The following is a 25,366-nucleotide window of genomic DNA, read 5'->3' as shown; positions in this document are numbered from 1 at the left end:
AAGATCAATTACATAAAATTATACTTTACCGTTTCTTAACAAAGATTTTTTGAGTCGAGACTCGAGAGGAAAGTCCAATTATTAATTTATAGCTGTTACTAGATCTGAGGTAGTGTGTGGTACTGTCGGTGTTCTCAAAAGATAGCCAAGATATCTCACGTGGATTGAGTTTTTGATGGATGCATTATTGCTCTCTTCTTTCTTTCCCTTTCCATGATCTATTACCATTAACTCATCCTCGCTGTTATTACTATAAATTATAACTAGTGTTAAAATCCGCGCGATGTGCGGATAATTTGAAAATATTATCTATTTTTGAGCGTTATTTATTTATCTTTAATTTTTTTTAATTAGTTCATCGTATAAATATCCTAACATTAACTTTATCCCCCTCTTTTTGTATGTCCATCTCTACTGCAATATTTGTTTAGTTTTCTCATTTTATATTTTACTTAAAATTTGAATAATATAATATTTATTTTAATTATAATTTTGAATCATCAAAAGTATAATAAGCCTTTAACTTTTATACAATATATATATATATATATATAGATATATATATAGAATCTAACAAATAGATTCTCTAATAACGCCAAGTGGCTTGTTCTCAATATGCCACTTGGCTTAATATTATGCCCAACTATTCTCCTTTTAATATAATATAAAATATAGATAATATGTTAGCTAGCAGAATTCTACGGCATAATATTTCCATTTTACAAAAATAGGTTGTGCCTTTTAAATGGGTAAAGAAGCCGTGTCAAATGGTTTTTGGAAAAGGTTAGTCCATAACTACTTTCAAAATAAAAGTGACAAAAAATTTTAACATAAGGAAAATCACTGATTAATTTGAATTTGCATAGTAAAAATTCATTAACGTAAAAAATATTTCGTACCGATTTATTATTTTTAGAATTTGAATTCGAAAACCACTCATTTTTTATTGTTTTCCTTTACCTTCCGTTGAGAGAGAAAAGAACTAACCATTATTAAAGAGCACATACAAAGATAGTTTCATTCTATTTACACACTATAAATAATTGAATTCTGCTAAATACCAGCTTCCTCTCAATCCCCGCGTTAATTACGTATATATTATACTTAAAATAGTCTCAACCGTAAACATTCGATCCCGGCTTCTCCTCTCGCTCACTCATTTGCTCACAGAAGTAGTAAGCTTTTTACAGAGAAGCAGATAATAGAAACAAGATTCAAACAAAACCCAAAAATGGGGTCTCTTCCACCACCATATTTGGACTTCTCTCATAACTCAACAAAGCAAGATTCATCAATAGACCCAACAAAACTTCTCGATCTCTTCAAAGCCCAACAAAATTATCTCAATCACTTCTTTCAAAATCTTGATCTTACCCAAACTTTAACTTTCACCCAAACTCTCCTTAATGCCAAAGGTACAATCTTTTTCACCGGTGTTGGAAAATCTGGATTTGTCGCACAAAAAATTTCACAGACCCTTGTTTCGCTAGGTATCAAATCTGGGTTTTTATCCCCTGTGGATGCGCTCCATGGAGACATTGGCATTTTGGACCCTCAAGATATTTTGGTTATGTTTAGCAAGAGTGGGAATACAGAAGAATTGTTAAAGCTTGTCCCTTGTGCAAAGGCTAAAAGGGTCTTTTTAATCTCGGTTACTTCTGTAAAGCCTAATTGTTTGATGGGGTTGTGTGATCTGAATGTGCATTTGCCTTTGGAAAGAGAATTATGCCCTTTTGATTTGGCACCTGTGACGTCTACAGCTATACAAATGGTATTTGGTGATACAGTGGCGATTGCTTTAATGGGGGCAAGGAATTTGAGCAAAGAAGAGTATGCTGCGAATCATCCTGCTGGTAGGATCGGGAAAAGCTTGATCTTTAAGGTGAGGAAGAGTAATAATATCCTGTCATAATTCATTAATTTTGATACACCTTTATGAAATGTGATTACTTTGTGGTGTATTTATTGTGGATTTGAAGTAAGATCTTTGAAATATTCCCTAAACTACGCTAGTAAGACTTGGTTTGAGCGTGGAAAAGGTTGGAGCTTGTTTCACCACCCTCTCATCACTCTATTTTTGTATTCTTGCTGTTTCGGCCATGGAAAAATGAGGGGGAAATAAGGATCATCTTGGTTTTAATGTGCCTTTAACGCGTACGATCTGCTTAATTTGGTTTTGGAAGTCCAAATCTTGGGTGTTAATTCTTTTTTTTCTGGGAAGGGAGCCATCGCGTAACTGGTAAAGTTGCTGGCATGTGACTAGGAGGTCGCGGGTTCCAGCCTTGGAAATAGCCTCTTGCAGAATTGCGGGGTAAGGCTGCGTACAATAAACCATTGTGGTCCGGCCCTTCCCCGGACCTGCGCATAGGTAGCTTAGTACACCGGGCTGCCTTTTTTTAATGCTTGTGTTTTATTGCATTGCGATAGGCAGTCGTAGTCGGTTGCAATTGATGTAAGGGTGAATCTTGAGGGCTACTTGCATTCTGGTGTCTTCTTTGGGGTTTTACCCTCTCAAAGAAAGTTTATTTCCCAGCAACCCTTTTAAAGCTGCCTAATTGATTTTCTCATCTTCACGCAAAATTTTGGATATGCAATGATACTATTGATTGGCTAGCTGCGTTAGCTTCCAGCCGTCTGTTAAGAATTGCATAAAATTTTCATGTGTGCATCTGGTTGATTTGAGCCAAAAGGGTATCTTGACTTGTGGAAACTGATACAAGGGTGGAGTAAATTAAAAGTTTACTCGGCTGAAGTTGAATTTTCATCTTACTCCTGAGCTCTTGCCATCTCTCAGGTGTTTGTAAAGAAATATCGGAATAGTTAAAAATTTGGTGACTGATGGATAACTTTGCAGGTGAGAGATGTGATGAAGAAAAAAGAAGAACTTCCAATTTGCAAGGAAGGAGATCTTATTATGGATCAACTAGTAGAGCTGACAAGCAAAGGATGCGGTTGCCTCCTTGTTATTGATGAGGAGTTTCATCTGCTAGGCACATTCACCGATGGTGATTTACGTCGGACATTGAAAGCCAGCGGGGAAGGAATCTTTAAGCTTACAGTAGGAGAAATGTGTAACAGGTAATTTCTTACTTTTACCTCTGTTGCATATTTTTACCATCAGTATATCAGTTCCACTGAAAGACCTAATCCATGGGAAAAAGAAGGGGAAAAAAGGCAGAAAGGAAGAAAGATATATTGAATAATTAAAGACGAATTCCTCGACAAGCACATTTTTGCTGTGGTAAAATGTGGTTGGACCTTTCTAGCCTTCTATGGTCATGAATATTTTTTTTTAAAGATTTTTGCTGTTCGTATTATCTGGAAATAGATCTAACTTAGTGCTTTATTAATCTATAGTGCAGTACTTAATTTTCTTTGGTGGTCAATCTTAGGATTCTGGTATTATCTTTCCCTTTCCAAACTCTCAGTGGCATATTGTTCTAATGATAATATATGTCTTTTTGAGTAAAGATCTGCTATAGCATTAGATGAGGGCGAGATTGTTTTAAATGATGCCGATTGATGGGCCAATAAATCACATGCATCTTATTTGGCTTTGTAAAGTACTGTTATAAACATTACATAAGTCGTCATTGAATAATTCCTGGGATGTTATTCAAGTTTTCTTCCAATAGGAGTTTGAATTTTGGGATATTTACCTTCTTCTTACTCATTTAATCGAAGCAGGATGGTGTCTTTTGACTTGCCAGATGGAGAAGTGAAGAATTATTCTTTGCTTCTGCCTTTTAAATTAGCCAAAAAAAAAAAAAAAAACTTTGCTTCTGCCTTTAAAGCACATTGTTGATAAGAGCTTTTCTGACCCCCCCCCCCCCCCCCCTTGTTGGTTCTAAGTTGTAGCAGTAATGATATTATTTGTTCTTCCTTTATCCCTTTAACCTTTGATGATACACAGTTTCTTGAGATTATTATGCAGGTTATGTGTCCTCTCGTTATAAAATCAGCAGTCATTTTTTTCGTTGAGAAATCGTATCCATATGTAATTGATTCAGTTCGGTTCCTTCTCACACATCAGATTATGCTAAGCATGTATAACTTTGATGAGACCATATAGCAAAAGCATGATGACGATGGTAACGTGTACAATTAAAGAATATTCTAATGGCAGTTCTTCCAGAGGTTATTGAGAAAGTTTGTCGGTTTATTGAATTCTATGTCTAATTTGGTAACATTTTGAAGTTTTCTTATAAACGAGAGAATAAGAGATTTCTAGCTTTCTATCTATTGTCTATGTGTGTGAGGGAAGAAGAAATTATAAATAGTTACATTCTTGTGAGATTAAGGCATTTCTATAAATTTGTTTGGTGTTACAGGAAACCAAGGACAATTGATCCTGATGCAATGGCAGTTGACGCGATGCAGAAGATGGAGTCTCCGCCATCTCCAGTCCAATTCTTGCCAGTTATTGATCAGGATAATGTTTTGATTGGTATTGTTACATTACATGGACTGGTCTCAGCAGGCTTGTGAAGTTCTTGCCATTATTATCCACACTCTTTCCATCACTAGTTGTGTCATTAATTCTTTTTGTATATTGTTGGGTTTCTTGCCCTTATTTTTAAGCTGATATTCTTTACTCCTGTAACAATGATGAATATTAGTAGTAAAATATTATAGTCGTGTTATTAGACTTGTAGATTGGGCTTAGAGTTAGACCTTCCCCTCTTCAGACCCTCCATTCTCCTACTGTTGTTTGTATCCCGATTACTTATAGGCTATACCACATTCTTTTTCTTAAACTCCTTCAATCTTATTCTGTCTCTACTGGAAATCTCTTTCTCCTTTTAACTCTTGAGCATCCATTTTGAAATTCTGGGTCCTTGAATATGGAACTGAATGAAGATATAGTAATGGATATTATCTCCCGCTTGACTGTGAAGCTTGCAATTCAATGTAGAGTTCTCAGCAAGATATAAATGTTTTGAAAATCATATATATAAATATTATATTAAAAATTAACCGTTGAATAAAAGTGAAAGATAAAAGTACAGGTACAAGAAACTAAGGATTTTGATTTCATTTAACCAATTCAATAAAAGTTAAGAAAGAAGCTCTACCTTAGAAGTTAGCAATTATCTTAGAAATATATTCAATTTAAAATTTGGTCAAATTTTATTATTTTATTACTTCAATTTCACAAATTATGATACTTCTTTTTTAGTTTTTAAAAAAAAAAAAACAATATAACCCTTGCAGATTTAAAAAATTTTCTTAATTTTCTTGGAAAGCTATTTTGTTCTTTATCTTAAATACACAAACATGGTAAGCTGACCGAGAAAAGTTCTTTTCTTTTTTTTACTTTTCAGGCGAGCAAAGAAAATTACGCTATTTATTTAATATATAAAATACTACTATATAGGAACGGTCTCCAAGAAATTAGAATAATCTACTTTTCCTTTGTTTTGGAAAGAACCTTCTTTATCCAAGTACCTAACGATGCACCGATATTGTCATTTTTTGGAGAAAGAATTACACCTCGTGTCACTTGGCCTAATAGCCCAACCGAAAATGGCCCACATTTAAAGCTCTTACCCTATATAGTCCATGTTGTACATAACTTGAAAGAAACTTTTCAGCCTTTAGCCCATTATTAAAGACATACTTTTAGGGTTTTTATTATTTTCTTCTTTCTTCATTCCCTTCTCTCTCTCACCGCCTCTCACTCCTTTCTCTCTAACCCACATAGATCCCTCATCCTCTCTTAACCTAGCCCCCGCTATTCCCCTCCTTTACCCCCTACGCAATTCTGCCATTAATGGCTCGAAGAAGGCTCGAAGAAAGACTCCGTCGTCCATGGTGGCAAGCAGAAGAACGAAGAAGATTTTTGAAAGAAACATGAAAATACACACAGATCTGAAAATAAATAGCTCTCAAACTTGATTTGCACCAACAAACGACCACTAATTTTGGAGGATTTTGAAGTTTGAAGTTCTGGTAATTTTGGAAGATTCTGAAGTTTGAAGTTTGAAGTTCTGGAAAATCATAACTATGTAGCAGGTTGTATCGACATTGTATAATAGTGTATAATCGTGTATATGGGTATACAGACACCTCTTATACACTATTATACATGTTTATACAAGTTATACAGTATTGTATAATTGTGTATAAATATGTATATTTGTGTATAATGTTGTATAAATATATATATATTTTTTCAGTTTATAAGGATGTATATACATTGTTAGCGTGTAAGAGGTCTCTATAGAAGTTTGACACTTCCTTCTCTTCTTATTTTTCGTGTATGTGCTATATGAAACAGATTTGTACGCGTCGGAGGAATTCTACAATTCAATTATCAATTTTTTATTTTTCTTTTATCCTGTTGGATTGCTTCAGCAATTGCACATAAAGGTGTTTGAATTTCTTACCTTCAGATAATATGTTGATTGTGTGAAATAAGCTGTTTTTTCGGGAATTAGCCTATTATTTTTGGGCTATAGATTTGCAATATGATATCTAGGCTATTATGTTGCAAGTCAGGTGTGTGAATTGTACTTAAGTGAAATTATCCCTTTTTTGGAAGCAAAAACTTATGATTAAAATTGAATTACTTGCCGTTGGTAGATTCTGAAATGTCTATATTAATACTATCCAAAAAGAAGTGAAATATAAAATTCATATAAAAATTAAAATTAATTTTAGTCTTTTAACCAATTTCTAAAGATATCATGTTTTAGTTTCCATGTGTATCTATCATCAGTTCTCATTTTAATAGGAACTTTTTAAAATTAAGTCCGAATTCATAAAATAATTTTTTTTAAAAATAAATTTTAGAATTTTTGAAATATTTAAAAGAGATATATTTTACAAAATACTCGGTTTATTTTACTATGTTGTAGTCTTCTTAAATAAGGACTATATAATCCATACCTAATTATTATTTTGGGCAAAAAATCCAATCCTAAATTTAATTCCATCTATTGCCACCTTCTTGAGCTTTACAATTACAAAAATTCTGTAACTATAAAAAATATCTAGCAGAGATATACTATATACTATTAATCAATGTGCTTGATCCTACTGTCACTTTTGTAAATCATGGGAGTTGGACATATATCTTTCTTAAGTTTATAGCATTTGCATTTCCGTTTTTCAAATTTATATATTTTTTATTTCTAAACATATTTAATATAATTTTGATATCTCTTTCCTACACGTGATCAAATGCATTAACGAAAAACCACACAGCGATGGTATTTATCTCTCTGCTGTAATATCTAAAGTAGATCAAGAATAAAAATAAACTATAAATTTATTAATATGGAAGTAATCTATGAATACTAACTAAACTANTATGAATTCGGAGGAAAAACAACACGACAACAAGGAATAAAAGAAAAGAAATAAGTTCCGTCCATACTTACACGTGGAAGTAAGATATTAGGTGCGTGCATTTTGGAAACAATGAAGCAACAATTGATAGGAGGCTTAACTCTTAAAGCATATGATTATTATTGCTTTTGCTGGTATGTTGGTGTCACCAAATAAATAGTTTTATGGATAATTTGGTTTCAAGACAATCCCGTCCAAAGTAAATACGGAGTGAATAGGCGAGAAACAATAATGAAGGCTTTGTTCTCATTTTAAAAATCTAAGCAATAATGTTTCTCTTCTTATTTGAAAAGACAACACATATTATAAACTAAAAATAGGATCCCGTGGTGAAACTTTGGAATGGTTGTGATCATTAGTGAAAGGGTATGAACCTTTAGTTGGGGTCCGTTGGCAGGGTTTTTCTTTTTAGTTTTTATAAATAGGGTAATTGGATTAATTAGACGGGCATTTTAGTAATTTAACTTTTCAGTTAAAGAGTTTCCACTTCTATAATTATTTGAGAAAGACATAGGAATTTTTTATTTTTCTCGAGAGTAAATTAAAAGGTGGCATCTCTTCGTAGTATTCTTCAAAAGAGGCGTATGAAGCGTTGGTTTACTTTGTAGGCATTAGTTTTTATTAATAAAAAAAGGTATCTACTTAAGTTGATAAAAAGGAAATTAAGTCAAGGGTATTTTTGTAGTTTGACTTTTAAGTTATGTGCTTAATGCTTTAATATATATATATATATATAAAGTCAAAATAGAAGAAAAAAAAGTAAATTCATTTTTTTTTGTAAAATAGCGACCAGCTTTGGTCGCTATTTTGGTCAAACGGTCAAAAAATAGCGACCAACTTTGGTCGCTATTTTGGTCAAACAGTCAAAACTTATATAGCTACCAAAATAGCGACCAAAGTTGGTCGCTACTTGTAAATCCAGAATCAAAATCGGGTTTCCCCTCCCAATCTCTTATTTTCTTCCCAAGATTTTCCCAAACTCTCTCTCAACATATTCTCCTCCCCTTCTCTATTTCCCTTACACAAATCAATCCCCCCACCCCTTGCCACCACTGTGACCGCGCGCCACCACGCTGGAGCCACTGCTAAGCCTGTCGCCGGAGCCGTTGTCCGCCGCTACCACTGTCGTCGGAGTCGCTGCCCCCCACCCCTTGCCACCACTGCTTTTTAATCCTCCTTTTAATCTACCAAAGTTAGTAATCTACCTTATTAGCTTTTTAATTTTTAATTTTTGCTATATAATTTTATGTAATTTTTTAGAGTTTTTGTCTATTTAGTATTAGGGTTTTTGGTTTGAACTACATTAGATTTATGAACTTAAGGTAGAAATTATGATCTTTTAGTTCTTGTATTAATTTATATTGAGTTCAATTGTGAAAAGAAACAATTCATACATTAGCAATATCTAAATAAGAGTACTTGTAAATACATTGTCTTAGAAGAGGAGCAATACCTAAATAAGTACCTAAATTCATACTTTAAACTATGCATTATACATTTATAAGATAAGAAAAAAGAATTAAAGGGAGGAGTTTATTAATGTATTAATTATGAACTTAAGGTCATATTGGACTTTTAGGATATGAATTGGACTTTTAGTTAACTAAAAAAAGATTAGGATATGAATTAACTAAATTAATTTGTGTCACGATCCGGATTCCCCACCCTCGGGAGTCGTGATGGCGCCTACTATTAGGAGCTAGGCAAGCCAATTAGTTATTATCTCTTTTAGCAAACCTCGACATTTAATAAAAACAACGAAACATTTAATAGAAAAGCGGAAGTCTTAAATATAAACAAACTGAAAGCAATGCGGAAGTTCCATACAACTCTACCCAAGAACTGGNATATATATAATATCGAATATATATATTTATATTTAAAAAAATCAAAATAGAAAAAAAAAGTAAATTCATTTTTCTTGTAAGATAGCGACCAACTTTGGTCGCTATTGTGGTCAAACGGTCAAAAAATAGCGACCAACTTTGGTTGCTATTTTGGTCAAACAGTCAAAACTTATATNCACTCAACTAATTTTCTAAAGCCGGTCAACAATGCAAGCAAGACTTCCAAATGATGTAGAAAGTAGCACATAAGTGAACATGATGGTCTCAAAAAGGATACCTGTCGTTATACAGACTCGGCTCATGTGCCGAGCTTCGCTAAGTCAAATGCATATGATGAAACAAAACGATTCTACTAGGGATAATCAGGCATGTGGCTTGTTCTTCTAGGTTTTAAAAATCCTAGGGAATGAGGTGTATCTAGACTGGCCATAAAATGAGCGGACAACTCGAGTTGGGACGAGGTAGCGTACCGGGAGCAATACTTCTCCGGCTTAACTACTGGACCCTCCCTGTTCTTAAATATGGGTGACTAATAATCCTTCACCGAGAGCCCAGGCCCACCGGCTTTATCTCAAAGAAGAATAGGGCGCGTATCCGCGATTCCCGAGGTTGTATTCAGAAGACTAGGGGGGCGCAAGAAGACAATTTATAATACAGTTCAACAATATCGAAGCGGTAAAGAGCAGGCAAGTAGCACATTAGGCCCAAATAAATCACAGTATATACAAGAATTAATAAAGCCAAATAGAGTCAATGTACAAGCTCGAATTCTTGAAATTCCCCAGCAGAGTTGCCAAAGCTGTCATACCCCTTTTTCTACCCCAAAAGATATGTGTATGTTATTATTGTGGGTTAAAGAGTTTTTCCAATTAAAGTGACAATTTTGAGAAGGGATTATTTTATTTACAGAGCCGCCGCTTGGAATTAATTTTGGGTGTACCAAGTCACCTTTTGTTTGGATCCCTAATCAAAGGAAGATTGACTCTTTTATTATTGGTCTGCGAAAATAAAGTTTGGGTAAGGAATTCTGTTGATCGGGGAGAAGGTTTGAAGCACTCCCCGAATCCCGTGGTTCTAGCACGGTCGCTTGATTGAATTAAACTTGGCTTGAATTAATTTTGGATAAACTATGCTTTATTTTATTTTTTCATGTTTTGCCTATGTCCGCTTTTATTGTTGATGCCTGTTTAATCTCAAACTAGGACGAGTATCCCCGACCCTAGTGTACACTAACCAAGACGAGTAACCTCGACCTTAATTCGTGTATCACCTGAACTTGGAGCCTTCTTGGAGTTAATTAAAAGCTTTTATTTGAGAAAAAAATGATTCAAGACCTGTCTTCACGAGTTTGCCATTTTATTTATATCTTTATTCTGAAGCAACTCTTCCCGACTTCGGTTAAGACAAAATTAATTAACTTTATCAAACCTATTACTTTCAATGTTAAATTATGGAAAAATATTTGTTCAGCTTTATTATGAAAAGATAAACCTCTTTGTAGCTTAGTGGTAGTGAAACAATATATAAAAAAACTTTTGCTGATATCAGGCCTACCTAAAGCTCTATTCTTACTTTTGTTGTCATTAAATGATGAAGCTAGTATAACCGAAATATCTTTATTTTAATAAAATTATATACTTGCGCTCATGCCTTAAAATTTGCCTAGCACTTTTTAAAAAATATTTAACTATTTATTTATTAGTAGTAAAAAAATATTTATATTATTATTATTTTATTATTTATTTAACTATTTTTTATTATTATTTTATTATTTAATCTTTTAATTTATCTCTTTACATATACCTAATTATGTTTATGTAATGTCTTTATAATATTAATTTTACATCTTAACTTTGGTGTATAATTTTGATAAATTAATTTTCGTACATTTATTATTTTTATGTAAAATTGTAAGTTAATTTTATTATAAGTTATAATTGTACAAAGAAGAATTAAGGACAAAGATGCTCATTTTGCACTTCGTAATGCATTAATAGATCATTTATGGGAGAATACTAGAGGTTGAAGTTGAATATTTATGTAGTATTTCGAATGAATTTTATCGTTGTGCAATATATATTTAATTAATCTTGTATCGCAATGATTTCACTTTTATTTGAATTATTAGTTAATCTATAATAATTGATTACAAATTATATTATTTAAAATTTTATGGAATTGTTTTAATGGAAATTACATATCAATAAAAATAAAAGATGGAATTTGTTTAATGAAAATTAAAAAATAAAATTGAAATGAAAGATAATAATATAATTGTCACGACCCAACCCCGGTCGTGATGGCGCTCAACACACTGCTAGGCAAGCCCGACCATTTACACAACCNCCAAGATTTTCCCAAACTCTCTCTCAACATATTCTCCTCCCCTTCTCTATTTCCCTTACACAAATCAATCCCCCTACCCCTTGCTACCACTGTGACTGCGCGCCACCACGCCGGAGCCGCTGCTAAGCCTGTCGCCGGAGCCGTTGTCCGCCGCTACCACTGTCGCCGGAGCCGCTGTCCCCCACCCCTTGCCACCACTGCTTTTTAATCCTCCTTTTAATCTACCAAGGTTAGTAATCTACCTTATTAGCTTTTTAATTTTTAATTTTTGCTATATAATTTTATGTAATTTTTTAAAGTTTTTGTCTATTTAGTATTAGGGTTTTTGGTTTGAACTACATTAGATTTATGAACTTAAGGTAGAAATTATGATCTTTTAGTTCTTGTATTAATTTGTATTGAGTTCAATTGTGAAAAGAAACAATTCATACATTAGCAATACCTAAATAAGAGTACTTGTAAATACATTATCTTAGAAGAGGAGCAGTACCTAAATAAGTACCTAAATTCATGCTTTAAACTACGCATTATACATTTATAAGATAAGAAAAAAGAATTAAAAGGAGGAGTTTATTAATGTATTAATTATGAACTTAAGACCATATTGGACTTTTAGGATATGAATTGGACATTTAGTTAACTAAAAAAAGATTAGGATATGAATTAACTAAATTAATTTGTTCTTGCTTTATTTATATAGATGGAACATCATACTTGGATGTACAATAGGAATTATCCTAATCGGCGGGGATTGCGGGAGGATTTTGTAGAAGGGGTTGATGACTTTATTAGACATGCAATGTCACTTCCGCCATACATAAATGAAGGAGTAATTAGGTGACCTTGCGTTAGGTGCAACTGTATGAAGTTTGGAAAACCGGAGGCAGTTAAGGTTCATCTTTATAGTAAGGGGTTTATAGCGAATTACTTTGTGTGGACTAGTCATTGAGAGATCGATGGTAGCCATTGAATATTTCATAACATGGTTGTTGGTGAAAGTAGTAGGTCGGTGGAGAATCGTGATTCCAAAATTCATGATATGGTTGCAGATGCTTTTGGAATGCACTTAGGGGGTGAGCCCAATGAAAATGTTGAACAAACTCCTAATGATGAAGCAAAACATTTTTATGAACAGTTAGAGGAAGCTAGTCGTCCACTACGTAAAGGAAGTCCGCACTCTGAGTTGTCTGTTGCAGTTAGATTACTAAGTATCAAATCTGATTGGAATATTTCTCAAGGAGCCATGGACTCTGTCATTGACCTTATGCGTGAACTAGTTGACTCCGATATCGAATTACCTGGTGATTTCTATAAGGCAAAGAGATTAGTTTCTAAGTTAGGACTTTCGTCAATGAGAATTGATTGTTGTGAAGATGGTTGCATGTTATATTATAAAGATGATGCAAATTTAAGCAGTTGTAAATTTTGCGAAAAGCCTTGTTTCAAGAAGCTTTCCAGCGGGAAGATGGTCGCTATCAAGGCGATGCATTATTTACCTCTTATACCTAGGCTAAAGAGGTTGTATATGTCGATGAGTTCTGCTCCTCATATGAGATGGCACTTTGAAAATAGAAGACCACCTGGTGTTATGTGTCATCCTTCAGATGGAGAAGCTTGGAAGCACTTTGATAGGACATATCCAGATTTTACTAGTGAACCAAGGAACATTCGTTTAGGTCTGTGTGCGGATGGCTTCACGCCTTTTTCTGTATCTGCGACACCGTATTCATATTGGCCTGTCTTTCTTACACCTTATAATCTACCACCCAAGTTGTGCATGACTAGTCCATATATATTCTTAAATTGTATTATCCCCGGTCCACGTAATCCGAAAAGTTTGATAGATTATATTTGCAACCTTTGGTTGATGAGCTGAAACAATTGTGGTACAATGGTGTTGAAACATATGACATATCAACCTAGCAGAATTTCAATTTGCATGCTAATTTAATGTGGACAATTAACGATTTTCCTGCGTATGGAATGTTGTCTGGGTGGATGACTGCTGGGAAGCTAGCTTGTCCTTACTGCATGGAAAATAGTAAAGCGTTCACTTTGAAATATGGCCGAAAGCAATCATGGTTTGATTGTCATCGTCAATTCTTGCCTGAGGCTCATGAGTTTAGAAAGATGAAAAATGCATTCAAAAAGAATAAAATGTAATATGATTATCCACCTCCGATACTTTCAAGTGAGGAAATTTGGGAGAGGGTCCAGAACTTCAGTAAAGTTACTGAAGCTCCACCTTATAGATTCCCCGGATATGGTGTTACTCATAATTGGACCAAACAGAGTATATTTTGGGAGTTGCCTTATTGGAAGGATAATTTTCTCCGTCACAACCTTGATGTCATGCATATTGAGAAGAATTATTTTGACAATTTGTTCAACACAGTGATGGATATCAAAGGTAAGACAAAGGATAACCCAAAGGCTAGAATGGACTTTACAAGAATTTTGCAGGCGGCCTGAATTATACTTGCAGACAGCAAACAATGGTAAGATATTCAAGCCCAAAGCAAGTTACACATTCACTTTGGAGGAAAGACGGCATATTTATGATTGGGTAACGAAATTGAAGATGCCTGAGGGTTATGCGTCGAATTTTGGGAAAGAAGTTGATATGGAGGTAGGGAAGTTGAGCCATTTGAAAAGTCATGACTGTCATGTTTTCATGGAAGCCTTAGTGCCTATTGCATTTTGTGGTTTGCCTGAAAGTATCTGGAAACCCATCACAGAGATTAGTTTATTTTTCAAAGACTTGTGTTCTTCCACATTAAGGGAAGGAAACCTACCCCGGATGGATCAGAACATTCGTGTAACTTCTTTTAAGTTGGAAAAGATATTTCCATGTGGGTTTTTTGATGTGATGGAACACCTTCCAATCCACCTTGTACACGAGGCACGACTTGGAGGGCCTGTTCAATACAGATGGATGTATCCCTTTAAGAGGTAATATTATATGTTTGATGTAATTTTCTGTTTTATTTGAATTTTCTTGGCTAACCTGAAATTATGTAGGACAATTGGCAAATGCAAACAATTTGTTAAGCAGAGGAATAGGATTGAAGGATCTATATACGAAGCTTATCTTGTAAAGGAAACTGCTCATTTTTGTTCTTATTATTTTGAGAGTAATGTGCCATGTGCTAGGAATAGACCCAACAGGCACACGGTCGACCTTAGGAATGATCCGTTATATTTGCCTATGTCCATATTCAATCAACCAGGCCGATGTTCTAAGGATGTTAGAAAGAGAAGAGTGATATGGAGTTCAAGTCAGCTACACTTTACGTGTTGCAAAATTGTCCCGAAGTGTACCATTTCTCAAGTAAGTATTGATTTAGTGTCATGACCCCAGTTCGCCCTCCGTGAACATGTCGTGACGGCACCTAGTCCCTACGACTAGGTAAGCCTAACAATGCGGAAGATAAACCATAGTTGCGGAAGAAAGTAAATAAAACTGAACTTGAAAAATAAAATGGTGATTAAGGTGCCGCTCGGCACTGTCACGACCCGAATTTCCCACCCTCGGGAGTCGTGATGGCGCCTACTAATAGGAGCTAGGCAAGCCAATTAGTTTAACATTTCTCTCAACATCATTATCAGTATAAAGAAGAACGAGGCAATTAATATAAAAGCGGAAGTCTCGAAACATAAATAACAGAAACCAAGTGCGGAATTTCAAATACACCTCTACCCAGATCTGGTGTCACTAACTCACGAACTTCTACTGAATGCTAAAAACAAAGTCTGAATAAGAATACAATACTGTCTGATCCGATACAAGGGAAATCAAACGAAAGACAGAGATAAGAGAGACTCCGGGCCATGCGGACGCCAGCAAGCTACCTCGGAAATCTCCGGACTGAAGTAAGCTCCCAACGCTCCTACTGCTGACCAAAGGCTCCTGCTCCGGTACTATGATCTGTGCAAAAAGCACAGAAGTGTAGCATCAGCACAACCGACTCCATGTGCTGGTAAGTGCCTGGCCTAACCCCGGCGAAGTAGTGACGAGGCTAGACAGGACCTACCAAAAACAACCTGTGCAGGTATATATATATATATACAAAGGCAACAGTAATAAAAATAGAGAATATCGACTAAAAAGGGGAAGGGGGCATGCTCGGGGAAAATACAGCGAATACAGATCAACGGATATAACGACGAAACTATCTCAATACCATAGCTCATATATAAGTGGTCAGCGCGCCACACGATCCCATTTCTTAATTCATAAGTGGACGGCGTGCCACACGATCCCATTTCATAATATATAAGTGGTCGGCGTGCCACACGATCCTATTTCATAATATATATATATGTGGACGGCGTGCCACACGATCCCATATCATAGTATATAAGTGGACGGCGTGCCACACGATCCCATATTATAGTTCAAAATATCTGACTTTGTAAAGAAGGCCCCATTAGGGGAACTCGACAACATAACACTTTAACCCGGCAAAGGTACAACTAACAACCTAAATATCCCGGCAAGGGAGAGTACATAATAATAGTCTACACGTCCCGGCGAGGGAATAATCACAACACATCCTCTTTTAAATCACTTCTTTCTCAACTATCACATTCTTGCTCGAGCCAACGCTCCAAAATGTACCGATCACAATTCTTCCTCAACCGCTCACATTATATGAAATTTATCAATTAAACAAGGAAGTTGTGTCACATCATTCGAAGTAAAAGCAATTAAGACTCACGGTCATGCTAGACTCCGGTGCATAGACAACCGTCACCATGCCTATACACTGTACTCCACATTTAGCAAGTAGCAAATAACATCCTAATCCTATTCCCTCAAGCCAAAGTTAGAACAAACACTTACCTCGGTCCAAGGATAGCAATCAACTCTCTAATACCACCTTTCCTCTACAATCCAACTCCGAAACAATGATATCTAGGCATAATTAGTTCAATAATATCCATAAGGGCTCAAAAACATAATCCCATAGCCTAGAAATGAAATTCCTATCATTCTTCCAAAAACGCCAAAATCTGACACCGGTCCCACATGGTCCAAACACGAGGCTTGGACCAAAACCCAATCACCCATAACCCCACGAGTTTAAATATATAATTTATTTCAAGATTCGACCCCAAATTAAGGTTGAATCACCCAAAATCCCCAAAGCCCTAACTCTACCCAAAAACCCCATTTTCTACTTTGAATTCATGATTTAGGGCTAGGAAATTAGTGATTAGTGGAAGAAATTAAGAGGGAAAGGAGTTAAGAACACTTACCTAAGAGGCTATGGAGAAAGAAGCTCTTCAAAATCGCCTATGGAGTGTTAGAGAGAGGAGCTCGTGTGAAGAAATGGCTAAATCCCGAGCTACTGATTCTGTTTTGAACTTAAAAATTCGCTGGGCAAAAATGCCCTTCGCGTTCGCGTGAACGAGGACGCGTTCGCGAAGGGTGAATGGTTTAAGGCATCCCGAACGCGAGGTGCTAATCGCGAACGCGTAGAAGAAGGGGCTAGGGTCTGGGACTGGCTAGTACGCGAACGCGAGAGAGGACTCGCGAACGCGGTGATGGGGAAGCCTGGGCTATGCGGATGCGGGGTATTGTCCGCGAACGCGATAAAGAGGGACCACTGAAGCTTCACGAACGCGTGACTGGAACGCGAACGCGAAGAAGGGATTTGTTGTGCAAAAAATTGCAGAAAATCTGCTATGTTTTCTAAGTGTAAAATTACCCCGAACCACCTCCGAATCACTCCCGAGCCCTCGGGGCTCCCAACCAAACACACACACTAACTCAATAACATGTCAAGCGATCAAATCACCAAAATAACATCAAAATCAACGAATCAAACCTCAAAATCATCATTTTCATTTCAAACTTCTTAAACTTCTAACTTTAGATGTTTAGGTCCGAAACACGTCAAATGACATCCAATTTCGACCAAACTTTACAGAAAGCGCTTAACACATATTTAAGACTTGTACCGGGCGTCGGAACCAAAATACGAGCCCGATACCATAATCTTTTAATCAATTTTCATTTCCATTTTCCTTAATAATTTCAGAAAAAACAATTTCACAGAAAAATTCATTTCTCGGGCTCTCGACCTCGAAATTCGACTCCGGGCATATGCCCGAGTCCCATATTTTTCTACGGACCCTCCGGGACCGCCTAATCACGGGTCCGGATCTGTTTACCAAAAATGTTGACCAAGGTCAACTTTAGCAATATTAATATCAAAATTCTTCAAATTTTTCACAAAGTTCACATATTTCAACATAAAAGCTTTCCGGCTTCGCGCCCGGACTGTGCATGCAAATCGAGGCAACTAAAAGCGAGGTTTTCAAGGCCTCAGAAGCACGAAAATAGGAAGAAATCCTGTGGTGACCCTTTGGGTCGTCACAGCATGAGACTCCCCCCTTTAGTTTAAACCTGAAAATCAATGAAAAAGGGTTAGGGATTTTACCTGCAAGAATGGGGATGAAGATAATCACTTTGAAATTTCCCGGCCCGGATAGTTTTGAAGAATCAAATTTGATGAAGATGACTTTCTCTCTCAAGAATCCTCTCTTCCTCTCTCTTATTTTGTTCAGAAAACTCGTTAAAATGAGGGGTTGGGGCGTTTTATTAAAAAGGGAGTCGGGTTTAAAATTTAGAAAAATAGGTACCCGAGTCAGATATGCGGTCGCACTTTGAGACCGCAGAGATGAAATGCGGTCCGCAGAATGGACCGCAAAAGTGCTCCAAAAATCCAATCCTACTGTTTGGGTCTGCGGCGGAAATGCGGTCCGCATACCCAATTTGCGGTCGCATAATGCACCGCACTTTTGACCTCAAATTTGACTGACACATTGACTCACTTTGTGATAGAAATACAGTCCGCATATCAGTTATGCGGTCGCATAATGGACCACATTTTGACCTTAATTTTAACCAAACCACTGACTCATTATGCGGCAGAAATGCGGTCCGCATACTTGATTTGCGACCGCATTCTGGACCGCAAAATAACACTTTTCTGGAAAAACTTTGTTTTTTAATTTTTAAATACTTAGATCAGTACAGTGGGTCCGAACCGCATATTCGGAACCTGACCCTACGAGCTACTAGGTTTTGAGCTCAATTTTTTTTTACGGGGCCTTACATTCATGGTGGAACTGAGAATTTTGGGTAAAACATACGAATATTGAAATTTGGGGATTTAGACCTCAAATTGCGGTCAAATTTCAAAATTAATTGTATATCCGGGCTCGGGGGTGAATGGATAATCGGGTTTTGGTTCGAATTTTGAGTTTGGACCAAGCGGGCCCGGGGCCGATTTTTTACTTTTTGGGAAAATCACTAGAAAACCTATTTTCATGCATTAGAATTGGTTTATTTAGCATCTATTAATGTTATTAAGTAAATTACGACTAGATACAAGCGAATTGGAGGTGGAAACAAGAGGTAAAGTGGTAGTTGAGGCTTGAATTGTGTTCGTGGCATCGAGGTGAGTGTTTGGTCTAACCTAAGCTTGAGGGATTAGGAGTTGTGTCTTATTTGCTATGTGTTAATTGTTGAGTACGACGTATAGGCATGGTGACGAGTATCTATACGTCGGTGTCAAGCATGCTCGTGAGTCTTATACTTTGATAAATGTGACAGTTTCGTATTGTTCATGTTTTATGTGATGATATCTATTGTTACATCCCGTACTTTAACGTTAGGATTCATCGAAATAATAACATAAGAGTTGAAAGGGATTAAGGTTATACATGAAGATATGGATGTAAGACCTGTAAGTTTGAAGAATTTCGGAACTACTATATATTGGCTTGATATGTATTTCTTTGAAGTAAACCATCTGCGGTAAAAGTCGATAGATATGATTTTGTATGGTTGTTATAAGTTTTAAATTAAATACATGACATGTGAGAGTTTATTAATGAGGTTTTATTTAACAGTAAATAGTATTGTATCATAAGAAAAGTTATCATTTTTCCGTTTTGAGAATTTATAGTACAAAAAAAATTTCTTTATTGTAAAGATATAAATTATTTTCTCACAAGAAAAGAAGGTTATATTTTTACCATTTTAAAAATTAAGCATACGAAAAATTTGCACTCTTTACATGAGACTAGGAAAATTAGAATATTGAGAATATATATATATTTTTACATGAATGTTTTAATGAAATAATAGCGTATGTATTAATTTTATATGGTACCATATGACCATGGTAGTAGGGTATAAAGTGTATTAAAAGTGAATAGTATTTTAAGTAAATTAAGATAATTTTTAATTATGCGGATAATGGGTTAATTACCGGGTAACCGGACATTACCTAGGTAACGAATAAGTTGGATAAGATTAAAATCCCCACATTCCTCGTACATGCTGATCTTATTTGACATAATCCTCAATTCGATCGTGTATCATGCTTCTACCCCTCCACGTTTTCTTTCTTAGCTTCGGGAGTACACTTGACTAAAATATTCTGACAGGCTTCACGTTCTCCTGTCTAATTTTTGCTCCTTCAGGCCATCTCCAACCTTATTCCCATTTTCCATAATGGAACAATTTTTGGGATAATTTAACTACAACCTTTCCCCATTTTTGTTCCCAAAATAGAGGATGAATAGTATTCCCTCAAATATGGGATACACTATTCATCTCCCTCATTACTATTCATCACTTTTTTATTATTATTTTATTATTTAATCTTTTAGTTTATCTCTTTATATATACCTAATTATGTTTATGTAATGTCTTTATAATATTAATTTTATAACTTAACTTTGGTGTATAATTTTGATAAATTAATTTTCGTGCATTTATTATTTTTATGTAAAATTATAAGTTAATTTTATTATAAGTTATAATTGAACAAAAAATATATAAGTATCTCAAAAAATAAATGGTGCAAATATAAAATATTAGATGTTGCTAAAATTGAAAGGTGCGAATATAAAATATTAGATATTGCTAAAATTGAAAAGTGAAGATTGAAAATACATAAATGAACCCTGAGGGGTAGCTCAACTGGTAAAGGCCTGAGGACAAAATCCTTCAGGTCGCCAGTTCGAGCCCCCGCAGAGCCACTGGAGACATTACAAACCGGCCGCGTCTCCAGGGCCCTGTGGAACTAACCGTGGTGCACGCATTGAAACAGCGAGTTCCGGTGGGTACAGCTAGTCGGGTTCGCAAAGCGGTGCCCGGAAACTACGGATAAAAAAAACATAAATAAAAATGTAATATGTATTTAATTAATCTTGTATCGCCATGATTTCACTTTTATTTGAATTATTAGTTAATCTATAATAATTGCTTACAAATTATATTATTTAAAATTTTATGGAATTGTTTTAATGGAAATTACAAATTAATAAAAATAAAAGATGGAATTTGTTTAATGGAAATTAAAAAATAAAATTAAAATGAAAGATAATAATATAATATAGAAGAGAGAGAAGAATATAAAAAGTTTGGGAAAAAAATGGGGGAATGGTTAGAGTTGATAAAGGTTGGAGATGCCCTCATGGTTTCTGTCAACTTTCTTTGGAGGCTGGCCTTTGGCCTCAGTAGTCTTATATATGTTCTTGCGAGAGGATAATTTGTGGTGTTATATGGAAGTTTCTAACTAAGATAAAATCCTTTCACAAGTGTGCATAGTGTATTCTGCTGCTATTTTTAGTTCAAGTCAGATGCTTATGTTCATCGAGGATACAACTGATGAGATCGCATATAAGTGTTCCTCTATTTTTGGTGATCATAATAGAGGAATTATCAAGAGAATCGATTCAGGTATGCTAAGGCTATCCCTTCTTTCTTTTGGCATGATCCATAGTTCCATACGGCAGAAACGAAACGAGCAAATTTACAATTTTCTAACATGACTCTATTCATGAAATATTAGAGATGCTTATGTTCTTGATTCCCCATGTGTCATATTATTCTACCATCTGTTCATGGGTCTCAAAAATACGTAAGTTATTGGTAAAGTTTGTTTCTTTATTCCTAATTTTACTTTTCTTGCTGTATTAATTTCAGCTCATACTAAACAGTGAAAAGTACTGCTTGTTACTATGTTGTTTTTGGGCTTTAGTAGGTCATACTTGTCCATTACAAAAAATACAAAGGCGGAAAAGGGATATATTTGTGCTGTAGCATTGTGTGAAAATTATTCTTCCTGGTGAAAAAGGGATATAATTGTGTTGTAGTGTTTTTCGTTTGGTATAACATAGGCGAGTTGTGATGTTAAGAATAGGCAGTAAGAATAGTATTTGATGATATTGTTTAACACTAAAGATTGAGAAAGTGTTCACTTAATGATTTAAGCAAGTTTTGATGAAGTGGAAGCGGTAATATTTGAGGACAAATTGACTCCCGCTTATAAGTGAAAAAAGTTCTTTCTTTATTTTCACTGTCACTTGCTCATTATGTGCAAAAAAATAAATAAATCTATTGGTGCAAATCTTTCTGCCATAGGTATTAGCTGAAGATATTACATTAGTATTCCAGTCCACATGCTTTCTTACCTATAATAAAAGTGTAAACCATGTATTCATTCCAGTTCACATACTTTTATGCCAAATTGTCAATAATAAACATCTAGTGAACCGTCTCACAGTAGACAGAGATGTGACCTCTAATTTTTTAATCCATCCGTATCAAATGCTTAATTTTATATTGTTTTCTTACTAAGGAGCGGTGTGTTCATAATTTTGGTTTTTTTTTCTTTTTAAAAAAAAATTTATTTAAATATTTTCCTAGTACTTATAGAACTTTGAGCACCTAGATATTTCTCTTAAAACGATCATTGAATTTAAACTTATCAGGAGATAGAATTTTGAAAACAAAGAGCACAACCATACTTGGCATTTATATTAGTAGTAAATTTTGATATAGACAAACAAAAAAAGGGGCTCTTGTTCATCCATGTTGTCTACGCTTATATGTATCATACATTTTTACGTCAAGGAAAGGGAGAGAAAACAGACGAGAGAGAAAGACCAAGAAGCCCGCTGATAATAGGTGAATTAGACTATAATTGGACCCTAAAGAACCACATTTTTGTATAGCTTTGTGGTAAAAAGTGATAACCAAATGCTCTGATTAGTGCTTTTCATGCTTTGCAGGCTATATCCAATGAAAGAAGTCGATGGAGCAAGTTTGGGATTAATTACGGAGAAAAGGAGGCCATTCAAACTATGCCCATGAAATGCACCAAGTAAAGAGACAAAAGCAGAGCTGAACTTGGCCTACCGCGGTCAGACCGTAACCGCGGTAGGACCGCCGCAGAGCAGACCTGCAGATTCAGAGGACCTCTTTGGCCGCGGTCCAAGCGTAACCGCGGTAGGACCGCGGCAGAACGCGAAAAAAGCCAGGGACGAAAGTGTCAAGTCGGGAAAACTTGGTGTAAAACCCTTATAAAAAGTAGGAACTAGGCCACATTAGGTCAAATTTACTTTGGAGAGTACTTTGGCAAGAGAAACAAGTGTGAGAGATCACCAAAAACATCATTATTCTTATTCTCTTTTATTTTTCTTGCAATATTTGATTATGAATCTTCTAGTAGTTTATTTCTCCATTGTTATGAGTAGCTAAATACCTTAATCTAAGGTTTTGGTGGAACCCGTTGGGGATGACTTGGTTGTTTTATTAATATAGTTGGATTTGGTTGTTAATCTCTATTTGTTCATCTATGTTTTGATTGTGGTTAGTTGAAAGGGCCCTCAACTATCCGTTCCTATTTATTATGTATCTACTTGAGAGAGAGTGCATATTTAGGTGATTGTATGAACAACATCACTCCCGGAGTATAGACGAGAGTCATAACCGAGGGTTTAGAGGTTGGATTAGAGATAACGATACCTCGGGTGCAATCTAAGTGAACTGTATTGTGAATCTAGCTAGCGTAGCTTGAGAGAGTGCGTCTAGTAAATTATCATAATTGCTTGAGAAAGATTTATGATAGCTGGAGCGTTCATGATTGATAGAGACAACTAAATCATAGTTATAAGACGTATACAACCAAGAAAATTACCAACGGGGGAAACCATTGCCTTAGACCTTATTCCAATTGTTTACACATCAAGTTTAGTTAATTTTTAGCTGTTGATTACTTCCAGTCTTTAGTTGTTAGAAAAATCAACCTTTGTGAATCAAAAAGTTTGGGGAAACAGATTGTGTGAATTAAGTAAATCTGACAATAGTAATTGACAGGTTAATTCTCCGTGGTTCGACTCTAGGCATAAATACTCAGATTATATTTGCAACGCCCGCGTAGTTTTTTGCGAGACTCAGTTGAGCGTGATAAAATTTTAGCGTCGTTGCCGGGGAGTTAACAGTGTTTTCAATTACAATTGAAAGAAGTACAAAAATTCTAAGTGTAGTCAGTTTTCTCTATACCCAATCTTTTCATTGAAATTCTAACGTTTGAAATCTTGTGGAAAGCAGGTGTATGCCTAGAAGTTACTCGAGGACTGAAGAACTGCTAGAAGGACTTTCAGACCCTGAGAAAACATTCAGGGCACTGAACCGTGCTAACAAGAAGCTCCAACAATCACACCAGTCACACCAGCTGGAATTTAACATGGGTGACGCAGAAAACAACATTGGAAACATTGGGGATCTGCCGACAAACCCCAACGTAAGAGTAGTGGCACACCTTGTGCCCGAAGCTGCACTTTATGACTGGGCACAGCCCACAACTGATAACTTGGCCACTATCATAGTTGTGCCCGCAATTCAAGCGGAGACCTTCCAGATAACCAACAACATGCTGCATCTACTGCAGAATAAAGGATTGTTCTCCGGATCACACATTGAAGACCCTCAGCAGCACCTGAAGAATTTTCTGTCAATTTGTGTGACCCAAAGGCAGCCAAATGTGATCCCGGAAGCTATCAAGCTGCTACTGTTCCCATTCTCTGTGACCGGGGAAGCTCAGACTTGGTTAAATTCGCTCCCTATCAATTCCATTGCCACCTGGGAGGAATTAGTCAAGCAGTTTCTGAACAAGTTCTATCCACCAAACAAGACTGCAAGACAGATTGATGAAATATTGCAGTTTAAGCAGCAGCCTACTGAGTCCTTGCAAGAAACTTGGGAATGATTTAAAGGAATGCTAGTGAAGTGTCCTCACCATGGCATTCCAGACCAGATGCTCGGCCAGAGATTCTACACGGGGCTAGCTGACCATTTAAAAGCAAATGTGGGTGCTTCAGCTGGAGGTGCATTACTGAGTAAGACATTCACCGAGTGCAAAATCCTTCTTGACAAGATGTCACAAAATTCGGGGTGGATGACTAGAGCTACAACACTGTCACCCATAGTTCATTCAGTTCCTCTTGACCCAAACAATTCACTTGCAGAGAATATGGCCACACTCATGACCCAGATGAGCATATTGATGAAGAAGATTGATGAGATGGGCACAAAACAGGTGCACATTGTTGATACAGCAAATGGAGGGCTGTGTACACCTTGTATTAATCAGTCCTATGTGTTCTCATGGAGCGGAGAAGGCAAAAATCAAGGGCCACGGGAAGATATGAATTATGTCAACAACTATGGAGGTCAGAGACAAGGAGCACAGCAGTGGAGACCGCAGCAAAATCAGCAGTACATGCCTAATATGCAGCAGCCTGGGGGTATGCACCCTCAAAACCAATTAGTGCCAGTACCTTATCAGAAACCACAGGGTTATCCACAGCAAAATCAGCAGCAATTAGCTTATCAACCATCCCCTCAGCAGCAAGATAACAACATGGTGGAAATCAGGGGTATGCTTCAGCAACTCATTGGGACAAATAATAAAGTGCAGGAAAAATTGGCAGTGCATGATTCAGCCATA

The 25,366-nt window shown here is 36.0% G+C and overlaps 1 protein-coding gene across 1 annotated transcript; it reads left to right on the top strand.

The window, feature by feature from the left end:
- Positions 1,019-4,789, top strand: LOC109207836 (probable arabinose 5-phosphate isomerase). Its single transcript, XM_019370840.1, has 3 exons — positions 1,019-1,882; positions 2,855-3,078; positions 4,332-4,789. Exons 1-3 carry the CDS (start codon positions 1,232-1,234, stop codon positions 4,486-4,488), a joined length of 1,032 nt encoding a protein of 343 aa, XP_019226385.1. The 5' UTR covers positions 1,019-1,231; the 3' UTR covers positions 4,489-4,789.

The sequence above is a fragment of the Nicotiana attenuata genome, chromosome 2 (assembly GCF_001879085.1).
Source record: "Nicotiana attenuata strain UT chromosome 2, NIATTr2, whole genome shotgun sequence".
Taxonomy (NCBI): domain Eukaryota; kingdom Viridiplantae; phylum Streptophyta; class Magnoliopsida; order Solanales; family Solanaceae; genus Nicotiana; species Nicotiana attenuata.
Note: the sequence above shows the minus strand (reverse complement) of the source record. Positions and strands in the feature narration are given on the sequence as shown.

Excerpts from the sequence above, each read along its gene's own strand:
- LOC109207836 (XM_019370840.1), top strand. The coding sequence starts at position 1,232 with ATGGGGTCTCTTCCACCACCATATTTGGACTTCTCTCATAACTCAACA. Across the intron at positions 1,883-2,854 it reads GGAAAAGCTTGATCTTTAAG|GTGAGAGATGTGATGAAGAA; the intron begins GTGAGGAAGAGT and ends ATAACTTTGCAG. Across the intron at positions 3,079-4,331 it reads GTAGGAGAAATGTGTAACAG|GAAACCAAGGACAATTGATC; the intron begins GTAATTTCTTAC and ends TTGGTGTTACAG.